This window comes from Moschus berezovskii, chromosome 21 (assembly GCF_049115385.1).
Source record: "Moschus berezovskii isolate FMDL1 chromosome 21, NW_MosBer_1.0, whole genome shotgun sequence".
Taxonomy (NCBI): domain Eukaryota; kingdom Metazoa; phylum Chordata; class Mammalia; order Artiodactyla; family Moschidae; genus Moschus; species Moschus berezovskii.
Genome location: NC_142480.1, coordinates 64,256,074 through 64,277,585, shown reverse-complemented (window position 1 = coordinate 64,277,585; position 21,512 = coordinate 64,256,074). Strand labels below are relative to the sequence as shown.

Below are 21,512 nucleotides of genomic sequence, written 5' to 3'. Positions count from 1 at the left end.
ATATGAGGTATTATATTGGAATTATGAAAATGTTCTAAAGCTGATTCATGGTAATAATTGTACAACTTGTTAAATTTACTAAAAAAAGAAACCCACTGAATAGTATACTTGATATGATGAATTATGTGATATGTAAAAATGCATTAATCGTTATTTTTAAAAGATGTCAATAAAATGAAGTGGTAAATCAGGTTAGGAGAAAATCTATACAAGACATTTTGTATATATTTGATGAGGGACTTAAAGTCAGAATGTGTAAAAGCTCATAACTCAAAAACAAACAAAAAGACTTGGTTTTTTTTAAATGGGCAAAAGTTGGAGCAGCAATCTTATCAAAGGAGATACTAAAAGCAAGTGAACACATAAAAGATGTTCAATATCATTAGTCATTACCAAAATGTAAATTAAAACCACTATGCAACGGAAGTTAACAAAAATGTCAGAGTAAGGACCTCTAAACATTTTCTCCTTCATAAAATCAGGAAACTAGCAAAAATTGTCAAATTAACTTTTCAGAATTCAGAATTAACCAGAGGCTTACAGCAATCCAGAGAGTGTTATTGAAGAAAAATAGCTGACTGTAGGAAAGAGCAGCAAGCTTTGTGGCATTTTAACTTTCCCTACTTCTATCCTTACCTTTCCTCCTCTCTGATAGCCTTGAAAAACCAACAGCCCACAATTTTAATGGAAATCAGCAGCCTGGTAACCACTGAAGGAAGCAGAACAGAGTTGGAGCTCCTTCAACCATCATTCCCAGAGAATTGTCATTCTCTGACCTGTCTGGTGGTTTCTTGAAAGGGCACTACTCATAAACTGTCTTTATTTCCCTTTTCCCTTGGGGAAAGAAGGGGTACTTGTCTGAAACAATTAGAGACAACTGATTAACTTTGGAACTGCCTGAGGGTAGTTGAAAAGGAAAGATATATCCATTTGAATGCAGAGTTCCAAAGAATAGCAAGGAGAGAGAGGAAAGACTTCCTCAGAGATCAATGCAAACAAATAGATTAAAACAATTGAATGGAAAAAACTAGAGATCTCTTCAAGAAAACTAGACATACCAAGGGAACATTTTATGCAAAGATGGGCACAATAAAGGACAGAAATAGTATGGACCTAACAGAAGCAGAAGATATTAAGAAGAGGTGGCAAGAATACACAGAACTATACAAAAAATATCTTCATGACCCAGATAGCCACGATGGTGTGATCAGTCACCTAGAGCCGGACATCCTGAAATGCGAAGTCAAGTGGGCCTTAGGAAGCAACACTGTGAACAAAGCTAGTGGAGATGATGGAATTCCAGCTGAGCTACTTCAAATCCTGAAAGATGATGCTGTGAAAGTGCTGCACTCAATATGTCAGCAAATTTGGAAAACTCAACAGTGGCCACAGGACTGGAAAAGGTCAATTTTCATTCCAATCTCAAAGAAAGGCAATGTCAAAGAATGTTCAAACTACCACACAGTTGTACTCATCTCACATGCTAGAAAGTAATGCTCAAAATTCCCCAAGCCAGCCTTCAACAGTACATGAACCATGAACTTCCAGATGTTCAAGTTGCATTTAGAAAAGGCAGAGGAACCAGAGATCAAATTGCCAATATCCATTGGATCATCAAAAACCAAGAGAGTTCCAGAAAAACATCTGCTTCTGCTTGATTGATTACACCAAAGTCTTTGACTGTGTGGATCACAACAAACTGTGGAAAAGTTTTGAAGAGATGGGAATACCAGACCACCTTACCTGCCTCCTGAGAAATCTGTGTGTAGGTCAACAAGCAACAGTTAGAACGAGACATGGAACAACAGATTGGTTCCTGATTAGGAAAGGTGTACAACAAGGCTGTAAATTGTCACCCTGCTTATTTAACTTCTATGCAGAGTACATCATGTGAAATGTCGGGCTGTATGAAGCCCAAGCTGTAATTAAGATTGCCGGGAGAAATATCAATAACCTCAGATATGTAGGTGACACCACCCTTGTGGCAGAAAGTGAAGAAGAACTAAAGAGCCTCTTGATGAAAGTAAAAGAGGAGAATGAGAAAGTTGGCTTAAAGCTCAACATTCAGAAAACTAAGATCATGGCATCTGGTCCCATCATTTCATGGCAAATAGATGGGGAAACAGTGGAAACAGTGACAGATTTTATTTTCTTGGGCTCCAAGCTATGACCAACCTAGACAGCAGAGACATTACTTTGCCAAGAAATGTCTGTCTAGTCAAAGCTATGGTTTTTTCAGTAGTAATGTATGGATGTGAGAGTTGGACTATAAAGAAAGCAGAGCACCAAAGAATTGATGCTTTTGAACTGTGGTGTTGGAGAAGACTCTTCAGAGTCCCTTGGACTATAAGGAGATCCAGTCTATCCTAAAGGAAATCAGTCCTGAGTATTCATTTAAAGTACTGGTGCTGAAGCTGAAGCTCCAGTACTTTGGCCACCTGATGGGAAGCTGACTCATTGGAAAAGACCGTGATGCTGGGAAGGATTGAAGGCAGGAAAAGAAGGGGACAACAGAAGCTGAGATTGTTGAATGACATCACTGTTTATAGGCATGAGTTTGAGGAAGCTCCGGGACGTGGTGATGGCCAGGGAAGCCTGGTGTGCTGCAGTCCATGGGGAGGCAAAGAGTTAGACACAACTGAGTGACTGAACTGAACTGAGGGTAGTGGATAACTAGTGGGTCAAAAAATAAACAAAAACTTTACTTTTTTAAAGATAAGCTGGGAAATATGTCCATAGGAGATTTTGAAAAGTTCTGACATACTCTTGGAAGTTAGAAGGCCACTTGAATTTGTAGAGCTTTGGGCATGGCCAGGGCCACCCACATGATCAAGAAAAATATGATCTAGAGGTGAGTCCAAAGCTCTTACCTCTGGATGACCTTAAGGCTTTGTGCAGACAGGAAATGAAGGCGGAGGCAAAGTTGTCCACTGCCTGGTTGAGTGTTGAAGGTGTGCCCTGAAGTGTACACAAGCCCCTTAGCAAACACTGGAAGATTTATTGGTTCTAGGCATTTAAGGACCTCTCTGTCTAATCATTAGTAGACCACTAAGCTAACCTAATAAAGACTTTGGTGCTTACACATAAAGAATATAGACTTTACAGATAGGATTAAAAAACTAAACAACAAATGGACAACAACAAAAAGCACGAACAACAAACTCTGAAGAGGGGGATATTCTGATTTCCAGAGTTGCTGCATTATATTAGTAAGCATGTCTACTTTTAAGCAAAGATTATGACATGCAAAAAAAAAAAAGACAGTATAGCTCATACACAGGGAAAAAAACCCAGCAGTGAATAGAGTGTGTCCCTTACAAAGCCTGAATGTTGAACTTATTAGACAAGACTTTAAGTCAACTATTTTAAAAAATGTTCAAAGAGCTAGAGAAAATCATGCTTAAAAACTAAGGAAAGAAATGTCTCACTAAATTAAGAATATCAGTAAAGAGATAAAATTACAGATTACAAAAAGAAATCAAATAGAAATTTGCAATTTGATGAATACAATAACTCATATTAAACCTTCACTGGAGGGGCTTAACAGCATTTTTGGGCAGGCAGAAGAAAGAGTCAGCAGTCTAAGGAACAGAAAAAAAAATGATATAGAAAAATGAAGAACATCAGAGACCTGTGGGCCCTGACGAAGCATAACAACATATGTATAATGGGAATTCCAGAAGAAGGGGAGGATATGAACAGGATAGAAAGTATTTGAAAAAATAAGTGGCTAAAAATTTCCCCAAATCTGTTGACAAACAAAAATCTGTAATTTGGGAACCTTACCAAAATCTAAGAAGAATAAGGTTAATTAAAGAGATTCCTATCTAGATATATCATAAGCAATCTGTTGAAAGATAGAATCTTGAAAGCAATGAGAGAAAAGCATGTTATCACATAACAGTGATCTTTGATAAGATTGAGTTGATTTCTCATCAGCAACCATGGAAGCCAAAGGCAATAGGAGGACAAATAACAAGAAGGAAAAAACTGTCAACCAAGCAAAATTATCCTTCAAAATGAGAGAAAAAAAGACATTTCCAGATAAGCAAAAACTGCAAGAATTTGTTGCAAAGCAGACTTACCCTAAGAGAAATACTAAAGGGAGACCTACTGACTGAAACAGAACGCACTGGTCATAGCAAATACCCTCTTTCAACAACACAAGAGAAGACTCTACACATGGACATCACCAGATGGTCTACACCAAAATCAGATTGATTATGTTCATTACAGCCAAAGATGGAGAAGCTCTATACAGTTAGCAAAAACAAATCCAGGAGCTGACTGTGGTTCAGATCATGAACTCCTTATTGCCAAATTCAGACTTAAATTGAAGAAAGTAGGGAAAACGACTAGACCATTCAGACATAACCTAAATCAAATCCCTTATGATTATACAGTAGAAGTGAGAAATAGATTTAAGGGACGAGATCTGATAGAGTGCCTGATGAACTATGGACAGAGGTTCGTGACATTGTCCAGGAGACAGGGACCAAGACCATCCCCATGGAAAAGAAATGCAAAAAAGCAAAATGGCTGTCTGAGGAGGCCTTACAAATAGCTGTGAAAAGAAGAGAAGCGAAAAGCAAAGGAGAAAAGGAAAGATATAAGCATCTGAATGCAGAGTTCCAAAGAATAGCAAGGAGAGATAAGGAAGCCATCTTCAGCGATCAATGCAAAGAAATAGAGGAAAACAACAGAATAGGAAAAACAAGAGATCTCTTCAAGAAAATTAGAGATTCCAAGGGAACATTTCATGCAAAGATGGGCTCGATAAAGGACAGAAATGGTATGGACCTAAAAGAAGCAGAAGATATTAAGAAGAGGTGGCAAGAATACACAGAAGGACTATACAAAAAAGATCTTCATGACCAAGATAATCACGATGGTGTGATCACTGACCTAGAGCCAGACATCTTGGAATGTGAAGTCAAGTGGGCCTTAGAAGGCATCACTACGAACAAAGCTAATGGAGGTGATGGAATTCCAATTGAGCTATTTCAAATCCTGAAAGATGATGCTGTGAAAGTGTTGCACTCAATATGCCAGCAAATTTGGAAAACTCAGCAGTGGCCACAGGACTGGAAAAGGTCAGTCTTCATTCCAATCCCAAAGAAAGGCAATGCCAAAGAATGCTCAAACTACCACACAATGGCACTCATCTCACACGCTAGTAAAGTCATGTTCAAAATTCTCCAAGCCAGGCTTCAGTGATACGTGAAGCGTGAACTTCCAGATGTTCAAGCTGGTTTTAGAAAAGGCAGAGGAACCAGAGATAAATTTCCAACATCCGCTGGAACATGGAAAAAGCAAGTGAGTTCCAGAAAAACATGTATTTCTGCTTCATTGATTATGCCAAAGCCTTTGACTGTGTGGATCACAACAAACTGGAAAATGCTGAAAGAGATGGGAATACCAGACCACCTGACCTGCCTCTTGAGAAACCTGTATGCAGGTCAGGAAGCAACAGTTAGAACTGGACATGGAACAACAGACTGGATCCAAATAGGAAAAGGAGTACGTCAAGGCTGTATATTGTCACCCTGCTTATTTAACTTCTATGCAGAGTACATCATGAAGAACGCTGGACTGGAAGAAGCACAGGCTGGAATCAAGATTGCTGGGAGAAATATCAATAACCTCAGATATGCAGATGACACCACCCTTATGGCAGAAACTGAATAGGAACTCAAAAGCCTCTTGATGAACGTGAAAGAGGAGAGTGAAAAAGTTGGCTTGAAGTTCAACATTCAGAAAACAAAGATCATGGTATCTAGTCCCATCACTTCATGGGAAATAGATGGGGAAACAGTGGAAACAGTGTCAGACTTTATTTTGGGGGGCTCCAAAATCCCTGCGGATGCTGATTGCAGCCATGAAATTAAAAGACGCTTTCTCCTTGGAAGGAAAGTTATGACCAACCTAGATAGTATATTAAAAAGCAGAGACATTACTTTGCCAACCGAGGTCCGTCTAGTCAAGCCTGTGGTTTTTCCAGCGGTCATGTATGGATGTGAGAGTTGGACTGTGAAGAAAGCTGAGCGCTGAAGAGTTGATACTTTTGAACTGTGGTGCTGGAGAAGACTTTGAGAGTCCCTTGGACTCCTAGGAGATCCAGCCAGTCCATTCTATAGGAGATCAGTCCTGGGTGTTCACTGGAATGACTGATGCTAAAGCTGAAATCCAATACTTTGACCACCTCATGCGACGAGTTCACTCATGGAAAAGACTCTGATGCTGGGAAGGATTGGGTGCAGGAGGAGTAGGGGATGACAGAGAATGAGATGACTGGATGGCATCACTGACTTGATGGAGGTGAGTTTGAGTGAACTCAGGGAGTTGGTGATGGACAGGGAGGTCTGGCGTGCTGTGATTCATGGGGTCACAAAGAGTTGGACACGACTGCGCTACTGAACTGAACTGAACTGACTGAAAGCAGAGGATGCAGACAGTAACTTGAATCCACATAAAGAAATAATGAGCACCAGTAAAGGACCTACATAAGAAATTTTTTAAAAAATTTTAATATGTTTTACTCCTATCTGATTTGAAAGACAGTTGCATAAAATAATAATCATAAATGTCTGTTGGTGAGAACACAGTTTGTAAGTACATAATTTATATGACAGTGGCAGCACAGAGAGGGGAGGTAATGGAATTTTGTATAGTGCTTAAATTATTTTACTATTAATCTGAATTAGAAAATTATAAATTAACGACTAAGAAGATGATTTTTTAAAATAATAAAAAAGAATTAAAAGAATACACTAGAAAATATCTTTTTAACACAGAGAAGATAGTAATGGAAGGTTGCTGCTGTGTCACTTCAGTCGTGTCTGACTCTGTGTGACCCCATAGACAGAAGCCCACCAGGGTCCCCCGTCCCCGGGATTCTCCAGGCAAGAACACTGGAGTGGGTTGCCATTTCCTTCTCCAATGTGTGAAAGTGAAAAGTGAAAGTGAAGTCGCTCAGTCGTGTCCGACCCTTAGTGACCCCACGGACTGCAGCCTACCAGGCTCCTCCATCCATGGGATTTTCTAGGCAAGAGTACCGGAGTGGCTCGCCATGGAAGGTTAGAGAAACAAAAAAGCATAAGCTGTATAGAAAGTAAATAGCAAAGTGGCAGATAGAAATCCTGTCTTATCAATAATTAAGTGTAATTTACATTAAATCTAAATGAATTAAATACTCCAACTAAAAGACATAGACAGGAGGACTGGATAGAAATATTAATACATGATCCAACTATATAGTTTCTATGAGAGACACACTTCAAGTTCAAAGACATAAATAGTTGAAGGTGAAAGAATGAGAAAATATATATCATGCTAGCAATAACCTAAAGAGAGCTGGAATGGCTATACTTCGTTGTTGTTGTTTAGTCACTAAGTCATTTCCGTCTCTTTGCGACTCCATGGACTGCAGCCCTCCAGGCTCCTCTGTCCTTGTCTATACTAATATCAGACAGTTTAACAGCCTTTAAATTGTTGCTGGAAACAAAGGATATTTTATACTATAAAAGGGTAAACATATTAAGATGATATAACAATTACAAACATACATGTACCTAGCAACATAGTCCCCAAAACATGAAGCAAACAGAATTGAAAGGAGAAATAAACAATTCAACAATAATAGTTGTAAACTTCAATACCCTGTTTTCAATAATGGATAGAACAACTAGGTAGAAAATCAACAAAGAAATAGACTTGACAGTGTTATAAACAAACTAGACCTAATACACATCTATAGAGTACATCACCAGTAACAGCAGAATACACATTTTTCTCATGTGCACGAGGCACATTCTCCAGAATTGACCATGTGTTAAGCCTTAAAACTAATCTCAATAAAAGTGAGAGGATTGAAATCATACAAGTTATGTTTTCTGACCACTATTGAATGAAATTAGAAGTCCATAACAGAAGGAAATTGAGAAATTAGCAAATACATGGAAATTAAACAGTATACTTCTAAATAACCTGTGGGTCAGAGGAGAAATTACAGGTAAATTAGAAAATACTATAAAATGAATGAAAAAGAAAGCACCATATCAAAACTTATGGGATTCACCTAAAGCAGTGCTTACTAGGACATTTATAGCTATAACCACATATATATATTTAAAAAAGATCTCAATAGACGCAGAGAAAGCCTTTGACAAAATTCAACATCCATTTATGATTAAAAAAAACCCTGCAGAAAGCAGGAATAGAAGGAACATACCTCAACATAATAAAAGCTATATATGACAAACCCACAGCAAACATTATCCTCAATGGTGAAAAATTGAGAGCATTTCCCCTAAAGGCAGGAACAAGACAAGAGTGCCCACTCTCACCACTACTATTCAACATAGTTTTGGAAGTTTTGGCCACAGCAATCAGAGCAGAAAAAGAAATAAAAGGAATCCAAATTGAAAAAGAAGAAGTAAAACTGCTATTGTTTGCAGATGACATGATCCTCTACATAGAAAACCATAAAGACTCCACCAGAAAATTACTGGAGCTAATCAATGACTATAGTAAAGTTGCAGGATATAAATTCAACACACAGAAATCCCTTGCATCCCTATACACTAATAATGAGAAAATAGAAAGAGAAATTAAGGAAACAGTTCCATTCACCATTGCAACGAAAAGAATAAAATACTTAGGAATGTATCTACCTGAAGAAACAAAAGACCTTTATATAGAAAACTATAAAACACTGGTGAAAGAAATCAAAGAGGACACTAATAGATGGAGAAAAATACCATGTTCATGGATCACAAGAATCAATATAGTGAAAATGAGTATACTACACAAAATAAACTATAGAGTCAGTGCAATCCCTATCAAGCTACCAATGGTATTTTTCACAGAGCTTGAACAAATAATTTCACAATTTGTATGGAAATACAAAAATCCTTGAATAGCCAAAGCAATCTTGAGAAAGAAGAATGGAACTGGGGGAATCAACCTGCCAGACTTCAGGCTCTACTACAAAGCCACAGTCATCAAGACAGTATGGTACTGGCACAAAGACAGAAATATAGATCAATGGAACAAAATAGAAAGCCCAGAGATAAATCCATGCACCTATTGACACTTTATCTTTTACAAAGGAGGCAAGAATATTCAATGGAGAAAAGACAATCTCTTTAAAAAGTGGTGCTGGGAAAAGTGGTCAACCACTTGTAAAAGAATGAAACTAGAACACTTTCTAACACCATACACAAAAATAAACTCAAAATGGATTAAAGATCTAGACGTAAGACCAGAAACTATAAAACTCCTAGAGGAGAATATACGCAAAACACTCTCTGATGTAAATCACAGCAGGATCCTCTATGACCCACCTACCAGAGTAATGGAAATAAAACCAAAAATAAACAAATGGGACCTAATTAAAATTTAAAGCTTCTGCACAACAAAGGAAACTATAAGCAAGGTGAAAACACAGCCTTCAGATTGGGAGAGAATAATAACAAATGAAGCAACTGACAAAGAATTAATCTCCAAAATATACAAGTAACTCCTGCAGCTCAATTCCAGAAAAATAAATGACCCAATCAAAAAATGGGCCAAAGAACTAAACAGACATTTCTCCAAAGAAGACATACAGATGGCTAACAAACACATGAAAAGATGCTCAACATCACTCATTATCAGAGAAATGCAAATCAAAACCACCATGAGGTACCATTTCACGCCAGTCAGAATGGCTGCTATCCAAAAGTCTACAAGCAATAAATGCTAGAGAGGGTGCAGAGAAAAGGGAACCCTCTTACACTGTTGGTGGGAATGCAAACTAGTACAGCCACTATGGAGTACAGTGTGGTGATTCCTCAAAAAACTGGAAATAGAACTGCCATATGACCCATTAATCCCACTGCTGGGCATACACACCGAGGAAAACAGAATTGAAAGAGACATGTGTACCCTAATGTTCATTGCAGCACTGTTTATAATAGCCAGGTTATGGAAGCAACCTAGATGTCCATCAGCAGACGAATGGATAAGAAAGCTTTGGTACATATACACAATGGAGTATTACTCAGCCATTAAAAAGAGTACATTTGAACTTGTTCTAATGAGGTGGATGAAACTGGAGCCTATTATACGGAGTGAAGTAAGCCAGAAAGAAAAACACCAATACAGTATACTAACGCATACATATGGAATTTAAAAAGATGGAAACGATAACCCTGTATGTGAGACAGGAAAAGAGACACAGATGTATAGAACAGTCTTTTGGACTCTGTGGGAGAGGGCGAGGGTGGGATGATTTGGGAGAATGGCATTGAAACATGTATATTATCATATGTGAAACGAATCGCCAGTCTAGGTTCGATGCATGATACAGGATGCTCGGGGCTGGTGCACTGGGACGACCCAGAGAGAGGATATGGGGAGGGAGGTGGGAGGGGGGTTCAAGAAGGGGAACACATGTACACCCAGAGCGGATTCATGTCAATGTATGGCAAAACCAATACAATATTGTAAAGTAATTAGCCTCCAATTAAAATTAAACAAAAATAAAAAAATAAAGTCAGTGTACCTTTCACAGTTTATAGATAGCACCTCACAAATGTAATAACATTCTAACAATTCAATTTACTAAAAAAAAAATCTCAAATAAGTAATCTAACCTTCTACCTTAATGAACAAAGGAAAAAAGCAAACTGAATTTATAACAAGCAGAAGTTAAGAAATAATAGAAATTAGAATCTAAAATCAATAAAAGCTACTACACACCCAGTAGAACTGCTAAAATTTTAAAAAATGGCAATACCAGCTATTGGCAGAGATATGGAATAACTTTGGCACATTATTGATGGAAATGTAAAATAGTATAGACACTTTGAAAAACATTCACTAAGTTCTTATAAAGTTAAGTGGATACTTGCCATCAGTTCAGTTCAGTCACTCAGTCGTGTCCGACTCTTTGCAACCCCATGAATCACAGCACGCCAGGCCTCCCTGTCCATCACCAACTCCCGGAGTTCACTCAAACTCATGTCCATCGAGTCGGTGATGCTATCCAGCCATCTCATTCTCTGTCGTCCACTTCTCCTCCTGCCCCCAATCCCTCCCAACATCAGAATCTCTTCCAGTGAGTCAGCTCATCGCATGAGGTGGCCAAAGTATTGGAGTTTCAGCTTTAGCATCAGTCCTTCCAATGAACACCCAGGACTGATCTCCTTTAGAATGGACTGATCGGATCTCCTTGCAGTCCAAGGGACTCTCAAGAGTCTTCTCCAGCACCACAGTTCAAAAGCATCAATTCTTCAACGACCAGCTTTCTTCCCAGTCCAAGTTTCACATCCATACATGACCACTGGAAAAACCATAGCCTTGACTAGATGGACCTTTGTTGGCAAAGTAATGTCTCTGCTTTTTAATATGCTATCTAGGTTGGTCTTAACTTTCCTTCCAAGGAGAAAGCATTTTTTAATTTCATGGCTGCAATCAGCATCCGCAGGGATTTTGGAGCCCCCCAAAATAAAGTCTGACACTGTTTCCACTGTTTCCCCATCTATTTCCCATGAAGTGATGGGACTAGATACCATGATCTTTGTTTTCTGAATGTTGAGCTTCAAGCCAACCTTTTTTCCCTCTCCTCTTTCACATTCATCAAGAGGCTTTTGAGTTCCTCTTCACTTTCTGCCATAAGGGTGGTGTCATCTGCATATCTGAGGTTATTGATATTTCTCCCAGCAATCTTGATTCCAGCTTGTGCTTCTTCCAGCCCAGCATTCCTCTTGATGTACTCTGCATAGAAGTTAAATAAGCAGGGTGACAATATACAACCTTGATGTACTCCTTTTCCTATTTGGAACCAGTCTGTTGTTCCATGTCCAGTTCTAACTGTTGCTTCCTCACCTGCATACAGGTTTCTCAAGAGGCAGGTCAGGTGGTCTGGTTATCCCATCTCTTTCAGAATGTTCCACAGTTTATTGTGACCCACACAGTCAAAGGCTTTGGCATAGTCAATGAAGCAGAAATAGATGTTTTTCTGGAACTCTCTTGCTTTCTCCATCATCCAGCAGATGTTGGCAATTAGATCTCTGGTTCCTCTGCCTTTTCTAAAACCTGCTTGAACATCTGGAAGTTCACGGTTTACATATTGCTGAAGCCTGTCTTGGAGAATTTTGAGCCTGACTTTACTAACGTGTGAGATAAATACAATTGTGCGGTAGTTTGAGCATTCTTTGGCATTGCCTTTCTTTGGGATTGGAATGAAGACTGACCTTTTCCAGTCCTGAGGCCACTGCTGAGTTTTCCAAATTTGCTGGCATATTGAGTGCAACACTTTCACAGCATCATCTTTCAGGATTTGAAATAGCTCAATTGGAATTCCATCACCTCCACTAGCTTGGTTCGTAGTGATGCTTTCTAAGGCCCACTTGACTTCACATTCCAAGATGTCTGTGTCCAGGTGAGTGATCTTGCCATCGTGATTTTCTTGGTCGTGAAGATCTTTTTTGTACAGTCCTTCTGTGTATTCTTGCCACCTCTTCTTAATATCTTCTGCTTCTTTTAGGTCCATACCATTTCTGTCCTTTTTCAACCTCATCTTTGCATGAAATGTTCCCTTGATATCTCTAATTTTCTTGAAGAGATCTCTTGTTTTTCCTATTCTTTTGTTTTCCTCTATTTCTTTGCATTGATCGTTGAGGAAGGCTTTCTTATCTCTCCTTGCTATTCTTTGGAACTCTGCATTCAGATGCTTATATCTTTCTTTCCTTTTCTCCTTAGTTTTTCGCTTCTCTTCTTTTCACAGCTATTTGTAAGGCCTCCTCAGACAGCCATTTTGCTTTTTTGCATTTCTTTTCCATGGGGATGGTCTTGGTCCCTGTCTCCTGTACAATGTCACGAACCTCCGTCCATAGTTCATCAGGCACTCTATCTATCAGATCTGGTCCTTTAATCTATTTCTTACTTCCACTGTATAATCATAAGGGATTTGATTTAGGTTATATCTGAATGGTCTAGTGGTTTTCCCTACTTTCTTCAATTTAAGTCTGAATTTGGCAATAAGGAGTTCATGATCTGAGCCACAGTCAGCCCCTGGTCTTGTTTTTGCTAACCTTTTAGAGCTTCTCCATCTTTGGCTGCAAAGAATATAACCAATCTGATTTCGGTGTTGACCATCTGGTGATGTCCATGTGTAGAGTCTTCTCTTGTGTTGTTTGAAGAGGGTGTTTGCTATGACCAGTGCATTCTCTTGGCAAAACTCTATTAGCCTTTGCCCTGCTTCATTTCATGCTCCAAGGCCAAATTAGCCTGTTACTCCAGGTGTTTCTTGACTTCCTACTTTTGCATTCCAGTCCCCTATAATGAAAAGGACATCTTTTTTGGGTGTTAGTTCTAAAAGGTCTTGTAGGTCTTCATAGAACTGTTCAACTTCGGCTTCTTTAGCATTACTGGTTGGGACATAGTCTTGGATTACTCTAATATTGAATGGTTTGCTTTGGAAACGAACAGAAATCGTTCTGTCGTTTTTTAGATTGCATTCAAGTACTGCATTTTGGACTCTTTTGTTGACCATGATGGCTACTCCCTTTCTTCTAAGGGATTCCTGCCCACAGTAGTAGATAGTATGGTCATCTGAGTTAAATTCACCCATTCCAGTACATTTTAGTTCACTGATTCCTAGAATGTCTACGTTCATTCTTGTCATCTCCTGTTTGACCACTTCCAATTTGCCTTGATTCATGGACCTAACATTCCAGGTTCCTATACTTGCCATACAACCTATCAATCCCATTGCTAAATATTTAGCCAAGAGTCATGCCATTTTTCATTTGTTAGAACTTTAAATAGGGGGCATAATAATTTCTTTAAGATAATATCACCAAAGAAAATAAAAACATTTATCTTAATCTCTAGTAATCTTAAAAATGAAACTAAGTAGGATGGTTTATCCTGGTTCCTGGATCTTATATATAAATATATTTGAGTTTACATAGAATGGATTTTAGAACTATGCAAGTCCAGTTGACCCTTGAACAACAACGGTTTGAACTGCAGGGTCCACTTGTAAGCATATTTTTTACAGTAGTAAATACTACAGCGCTAAATCTATGGTTGGTTGAACCCATGGATGTGAAACCTTGAATAAGCAGGAACCACTTACCTAGGGGCTGACTGTAAGCTATATGAGGAGGATTTTCACTGTACTGTTAGCACCCCTCACCCCCGTGTGTTTAGTCAAGTGTATTTTGTATTTTAAGTTATTGCTTGTATAAAGATCTCAAATTTTGTTCTTTGAGTTTCTCTAAGGCAGATATTAGCTTTAGGTAGTCTAATGACTGATGTTTCATTTGGAATCTAAAGTTACAGCTTGACTTTCCTGGCGACATTGTGGATTCATTCTCAGATTTTGAACTTGAAAAGCAAGTGTTAGTTTCTCAGCCATGTCTGACTCTTTCTTTTGTTTATATTTTCATAGGTTTATTGCTTCACCTCTAGCAAAAACATTTGGCATTAAAGAGGAAGTTCAAAAGAAGATTATACCAAATACTGTTTTAGAGAATTTTTTCAAACATTCCACAAGGAAACCATCTCAAGTAAGTACAAATTCTTTGTTTGGTATTTTAAAATCTCCTTTCTTAATATTTCCATCATCTGTTGCTTACCTCATCTATGCAAAAAGTTAGTTTCAGTTGAACAGCAAATAATTTGTTTCATTTGGATTTTTTCCTCTTTTGATAAGTTATAAAGCATTCTGAGCATAATATAAAGTGACACAATAATAATATACAATATATAAAATATATAATGATATAAAATATATAAAATATAAAGTAACAGATATTTAACTAGTGTTGAACACTGACAGTTTGGGTATAAAGATCAAAATTTAATTTTCAGTGTTAGGATATGTACAAAGTTTACCAATGAAAATGGATCCTTATTAAGGCAGAGCAGCCCATATATGACACTTCTGATGACTGTGGCACTGTCAGTACACACGGCACACATTACAAAAGTGTCTCTCGGGGTGGCTTTCCTGAGCAGAACCCTTTATTTTATCCAAGGCTTCAAACTACTCAGAAATACTCTGTGCTCCTGCCCACTCCCCAGAGATGGAATCCTTAGGAGAGTCACGATTCTCTTCTCTATGCAAGATGTACTTGATGAAATGTTACAGTGCACTGCATGTTTATACTACAGAAAAAGACTTTAACCTAAAGGTTATGTAAAAATAGTAGTGTCCAGGCAAGTCTAGTTTCATTATACCCCACATTTAAATGAGATTAAATAAAAACTTCTCCAAAAGTGGCACACCCTCTCCGACAAATACAGACATCTCTCACTAGTAATTTTAAGTCAAAAATATGTACTAATGTGGTTTCAGGATAGATAGATTTTTAAGGTCCTGAACTTATCTGCTGAATTCACTTGCTGATTCTGTGACACTTTCTGTCACTGGTCTGGCAGCCTCCCTGCACAAATGAGCATATTGAAATCTGACCACATAGCACTAGGCATCATGTCCAGAATTATTCATGGCTTGCCAGCAGTCTCTAACTTGTCTGCCATCAGTTTCTGTTTGTGCCTTTTTTTTTTTCCTAAAAAGAGAGCAGTCTGACAAGCCATCTCTGTGTGTTATTTATTTCTATCTGCTCTAAAAGACTGAAGTCATTCACCTAAATACTGCTGTTACCTCTGGTGACAATAATGCTTAAGCATCATTTTACATTTTGCAGAGGGGAAGTTATTTAGTTGTGTTTATGAAAAGTTAGGACTCTGTCAGAGAATCCTTATTATCCTTTGTTTCTATCTGAGAATAATTAATAATTATTATCTGAGAATAATTTTATTTATTTATTTATTTTAAACTGGGATTTAACAGTTATTGAAACATCTTTTTCTCCCTAAAGTTACCCTCATTTTTATCAAATACAGCCAAATTAAGGTGAGTTTGTTTGCAAAATAGGTCTGTTCTCACTAATTTTGGTCTGATGATTTATATAACCTTAATTGATCATAGACTTTTTATTTTGCTGAAACGTTTATAGAGTCTCAGACTGAACTTTTAAAATAAACAGGGCTGGGAAACTCACACCAAAGGCTTATCACAGATTTTGTCTAACAAATCTAGGTGAATTCTTCCCTTTATAAGGTCTCAAAAATTCCTTGAGATTTTTGTACCTGTTAGTGAGATAACTTTCCTAACTCATGTGATAAACTTACTGGAAACCTAAGAGTTTCAAATTTCTGGAGGAGTCAGATAAAAAATATAATTGTTTTGTTTGTAATGTTTATAATTTTACCAAATTATTTTCATAATTAGTTTGAAAGGAAAGTTTTCCCTACTCCTGGAAAACACAAGGTTCAAACCTGTAATTTTTCAGATAAAAACCATGAAAGTTATAAGCAAATTTGCTGGTTCATTCAGTCCTTTGTTAACTTTTCTGAAGTCATCAGGTTTTTCATAAAATACCAGGACATATCAGAATGTTCAGTTCAGTCAGTTCAGTTCAGTCGCTCAGTTGTGTCTGACTCTTTGCGACCCCATGAATCACAGCACGCCAGGCCTCCCTGTCCATCACAAGCTCCCGGAGTTCACTCAAACTCATGTCCATCGAGTCGGTGATGCCATCCAGCCATCTCATTCTCTGTCGTCCCCTTCTCCTCCCGCCCCCAATCCTTCCCAGCATCAGAGTCTTTTCCAGTGAGTCAACTCGTCTCATGAGGTGGCCAAAGTATTGGAGTTAAGAGCTCCATATAATTTCTGCTAAGTCACTTCAGTCGTGTCCGACTCTGTGTGACCCCATAGACAGAAGCCCACCAGGCTGCCCCATCCCCGGGATTCTCCAGGCAAGAACACTGGAGTGGGTTGCCATTTCCTTCTCCACCATATAATTTCTAGGATATCTATATTAGTAATATTTATAATACATTATAACATGAGAGGATTTATTACTCATTTGATACTATTTTTCATGTAATTTAACCAACCAAATAAACACAGTTTGATATCTCTCTTTGGGATGTTTCAGGGGCCCTCTGAAGCACCCCACAGTTAGCTAGAGGTCAAAGGAACTTCAAAAGAATTCGATTTAAGAAGTTTTGTCAAAAAAATCACTTAAAAGGGCTTAGAACATTTGGTCAGATTTAGTCAATTTTGATGGGTGTATCATTTAGCTTGTTGATATGTCACTATGGGCGTATATACCGAGGCTCAAGGTAGAAAATTTGGCTCTTATCGAGTTTCTCAGCTATGAAGATAAATTGGCCACCTGATAGTTAAAGAAAAGTGAAGAAAAGCTGAAAGAGATTTAGAGATTAGGTCATCTTTCTTCTTTACAATTGAGATGAGGAAACTAAGGTCACCAGTGGACCTGTCCTAGATCATGCAGCTAATTAATGGCTGAATCCAAACCTGCACCCTGGCCCAAGACTCCCTATCAAGTGCTGCTTCTACTATGGCTAAATGATGTCTTTAACTGTGTACAGGATGTTGAAAATATATTTCAGAGTCTGGAGCTATGTTTGTAAATAATTATTCTAGCTCAGTTGAATATACAGTATGGCTTAGTGTAGTTATAATTTGGACATTTGCATAGGTAATAGAAGAAGTGTTATATATCAACCCCCAAGTGTTAGAAAACGTCCTCCACTAAACTATGAAGATGAAGGGACATAATTAAAGCATCTAATTTATATTGCTCATAGATTACAAAATCAAGGTAGTATTTGTATAACAGATCAAGATGACAACAAGTTGGCCAGTAAAATGCCTGTAGAATAAAAGTACTACATCTTAGGAAGATAGAATATAGTCAGTTCAGTTCAGTTCAGTTGCTCAGTCGTGTCCGACTCTCCGTGACCCCATGAATCACAGCACGCCAGGCCTCCCTGTCCATTACCAACTCCCGGAGTACACTCAAACTCATGTCCACAGAGTCTGTGATGCCATCCAGCCATCTCATTCTCCGTCGTCCCCTTCTCCTCCCGCCCCCAACCTTTCCCAGCATCAGCGTCTTTTCCAGTGAGTCAACTCGTCGCATGAGGTGGCCAAAGTATTGCAGTTTCAGTTTTAGCATCAGTCCCTCCAATGAACATCCAGGATTGATCTCCTTTAGAATGGACTGGTTGGATCTCCTTGCAGTATAAGGGACTCTCAAGAGTCTTCTCCAACACCGCAGTTCAAAAGCATCGATTCTTCAGCGATCAGCTTTCTTCACAGTCCAACTCTCACATCCATACATGACCACGGGAAAAACCATTGCCTTGACTAGACGGACCTTGGTCGGCAAAGTAATATCTCTGCTTTTTAATATACTATCAAGGTTGGTCATAACTTTCCTTCCAAGGAGCAAGTGTCTTTTAATTTCCTGGCTGCAATCAGCATCTGCAGTAATTTTGGAGCCCCAAAAAATAAAGTCTGACACTGTTTCCACTGTTTTTCCATCTATTTCCCATGAAGTGATGGGACCAGATGCCATGATCTTTGTTTTCTGAATGTTGAGCTTCAAGCCAACCTTTTCACTCTCCTTTTTCACTTTCATCAAGAGGCTTTTGAGTTCCTCTTCACTTTCTGCCATAAGGGTAGTGTCATCTGCGTATCTGAGGTTATTGATATTTCTCCCAGCAATCTTGATTCCAGCTTGTGCTTCTTCCAGCCCAGCGTTCCTCATGATGTACTCTGCATATAAGTTAAATAAGCAAGGTGACAATATACAACCTTGACGTACACCTTTTCCTATTTGGAACCAGTCTGTTCCATGTCCAGTTCTAACTGTTGCTTCCTGACCTGCAGTAGAAGAAGGCAAAGTAGATGACTTAATAGTGATTTCAGGTGTGGAAACAAAATGATACCACAATACTTCCACACATTAACTTGGCCGATGTCATATAGACAGCATTTTTGCTTAATTTATAGCTGAGGTAAGACAAGTTGCTGGGAAGACTAAAAAAAATTGTGCTGGTTCAAGGGATGGGTGAGTATCACCTCTAACAAAGTATTCCAAGTCTGTAATCACAGGGCACTGCAGTGGTAATACGGGTACGTAACATCTGACTTTATTAAGGCAGCTGAGGACACACAGAGGATTCTTCTTCAGCTGCTACAGACTGCACCACAAAAACAAAAACATTTCAGATACACAGTATCAATTCTATGCTGGTTAGCACAGAGGATATAACATGGTATTGATGAGGTCCAAAAAGCTATACTTTGGCCACCTCATGCGACGAGTTGACTCACTGGAAAAGACTCTGATGCTGGGAAAGGTTGGGGGCGGGAGGAGAAGGGGACGACAGAGAATGAGATGGCTGGATGGCATCACCGACTCTGTGGACATGAGTTTGAGTGTACTCTGGGAGTTGGTGATGGACAGGGAGGCCTGGCGTGCTGTGATTCATGGGGTCGCGGAGAGTCGGACACGACTGAGCGACTGAACTGAACTGAACTGAAAAAGCTATACATGTGAACTGCCACTGAGAGTTTTGTTCTGTTTCACACACTTCTTTATGACTGTGTATGTGCAGCTGTGTCCACTGTTTATATATCTGTATGCCTCTCTCTGTGTGTATCTCAATGACAATTTCAAGATGAAATTCAGAGAGAGAATCATGTTAACTGGTAGAGAATCATGATAACATACCAATAGCTCTGGTCAACAGATCATTTTTCCTGCTGTTGGTAAAATGAAAGAACAGCAGAACTTATTAACTAGCCTTTTTCCTTCGCAAGAGCGCAATGAGAACTGTTGCAGAACAAAGAATGTGTAGTTCTGAAAGGTAATCTCAAGAAAGCGTGGTGCCATAAGACTGACATCAGCCAGGTATTGTGGTCCATATTTGGAGAAGGGTTCATAGGGGCATTCCAGGTTGCTAGCTTGTCTCAACCATGGATTCAAACATTTTTAGAGCCAAAGGCTGTCTAGCTCTCTGCTGCTACTGCTGCTGCTGCTAAGTCACTTCAGTTGTGTCCGACTCTGTGTGACCCCATAGACAGAAGCCCACCAGGCTCCCCCGTCCCCAGGATTCTCCAGGCAAGAATGCTGGAGTGAGCTGCCATTTCCTTCTCCAATGTGTGAAAGTGAAAAGTGAAAGTGAAGTCGCTCAGTCGTGTCCGACCCATAGCGACCCCACGGACTGCAGCCTACCAGGCTCCTCTGTCCATGGGATTTTCTAGGCAACAGCACTGGAGTGGCTTGCCATTGCCTTCTCCGGTCTAGCTCTCTAGTCCAGTTTATTTTATGGGTGAGACATGTGATAGACAAAGAGGTTGAGTGGCTCTTCCATGGTCCCAGAGAGTTGGTTTTTGCATCATGTAGCCAGGCCTCATGACTCCATTTCAGGCCACACTGCTTCTCTTCTAGATTCTGCCTGAGAGCCTTTCCCTTCCACAGACACATTTTCTGTAGTGTTCAGGCTAAAAACACTAATTGTGAGAACAGATTGTGTGTGAAGGTGAGCAGACTAACCCCTCTGCCTCAGTGTCCCCCTCTGTGAACTGAGTGTGTTAACAGCAGTTACCTCATAGGACTCTCAATTCAGGGATTGAATTGAGTACTTAGGATACTGCCTGGCATACAGTCAAGGTCAGCTCCTATTATTCATAGGCTATACCTATTATGTAGACTTTTACAGGAATGTTCTCAAATATATCTTCCCAACATTAATTATCCCAAGGGAATATTAGTTGTTTTCTAAATTTGCTTGTTTATATTCCCATAATATCTTACACAACTTTCTGTACCTAGTCGGTGTTCAATAAATGTGTTTTTCATATATTAATAACAAAATACTACAAAAGACATCTGTTTGCAAGAGGACTTCTTTCCCAATAATATTGTAGATATATGAGGCCAGTGTTGTCAAGATTTTGAATCAGATTCATCTGTGCTCCAAATCAGGAAAAAATGCTTCAAATCATGTTTGATCACCATCTTCTAGATACATTTATTCATCAGGTATCTGTAGAAATGATGAGGTAGTAAAATTGTATTGTTCTTAGATCTGGGAAAATTCTACTGTGAGAACAGGGACTTTGCTCATTGCTGAATCTCCAGTGCCTAGAATACTGACTTCCACTAGTGAGTAGAGGCTCAGTAAACATTTGTGAATGATCGGATGAATAAAACTTTTAAAACAGTCAAGCTGGACCCGAAGCCCTTCAGTCTCAGAAAGTACAGAATGTAGTGCTGCTGCATTTCAGAATATGTTCTGCTATGGAGCAAGCAATATTTTCTGTTTGGGGGAATCTATTCATGCTTACAAGTTATTTTAGGAGTAGAGGAATATTTTTTTGAAATGATTTTCAGTCTGTGGTCTCCTTTGTGGGCTCAGCCATAATCTCTAGCATTGATGTAGCACATGATAGATGATTAGATAGAGCCTCGAGATCCTAAGTTACTCCCACGAGATAGGAGGCAACCACTCATCATCAGTGCCCCATTTCCCACAGTGGGTCAGAGCACACAGCTCAAGGCTGCAGAGCTAGGAAATAGCAGAACTCGATCTTCTGTTTTTAGTTCCCTGCCATTCCTACTGCATTCTGT

At 39.0% G+C, this 21,512-nt stretch overlaps 1 protein-coding gene and 1 long non-coding RNA gene across 3 annotated transcripts in view; one reads left to right on the top strand and one right to left on the bottom strand.

Moving 5' to 3' along the window:
- Positions 1-21,512, top strand: part of CERS3 (ceramide synthase 3) — a 178,048-nt gene that overhangs the window by 54,597 nt on the left and 101,939 nt on the right. The window contains exon 3 of the mRNA XM_055417690.2: positions 14,444-14,561. Within this exon, the coding sequence (XP_055273665.1) occupies positions 14,444-14,561 (118 nt within the window). The remainder of the gene's footprint in view (positions 1-14,443; positions 14,562-21,512) is intronic.
- The window catches only part of LOC129550218 (uncharacterized), a 101,317-nt gene that overhangs the window by 42,429 nt on the left and 37,376 nt on the right, over positions 1-21,512 (bottom strand). The window lies entirely within an intron of this gene.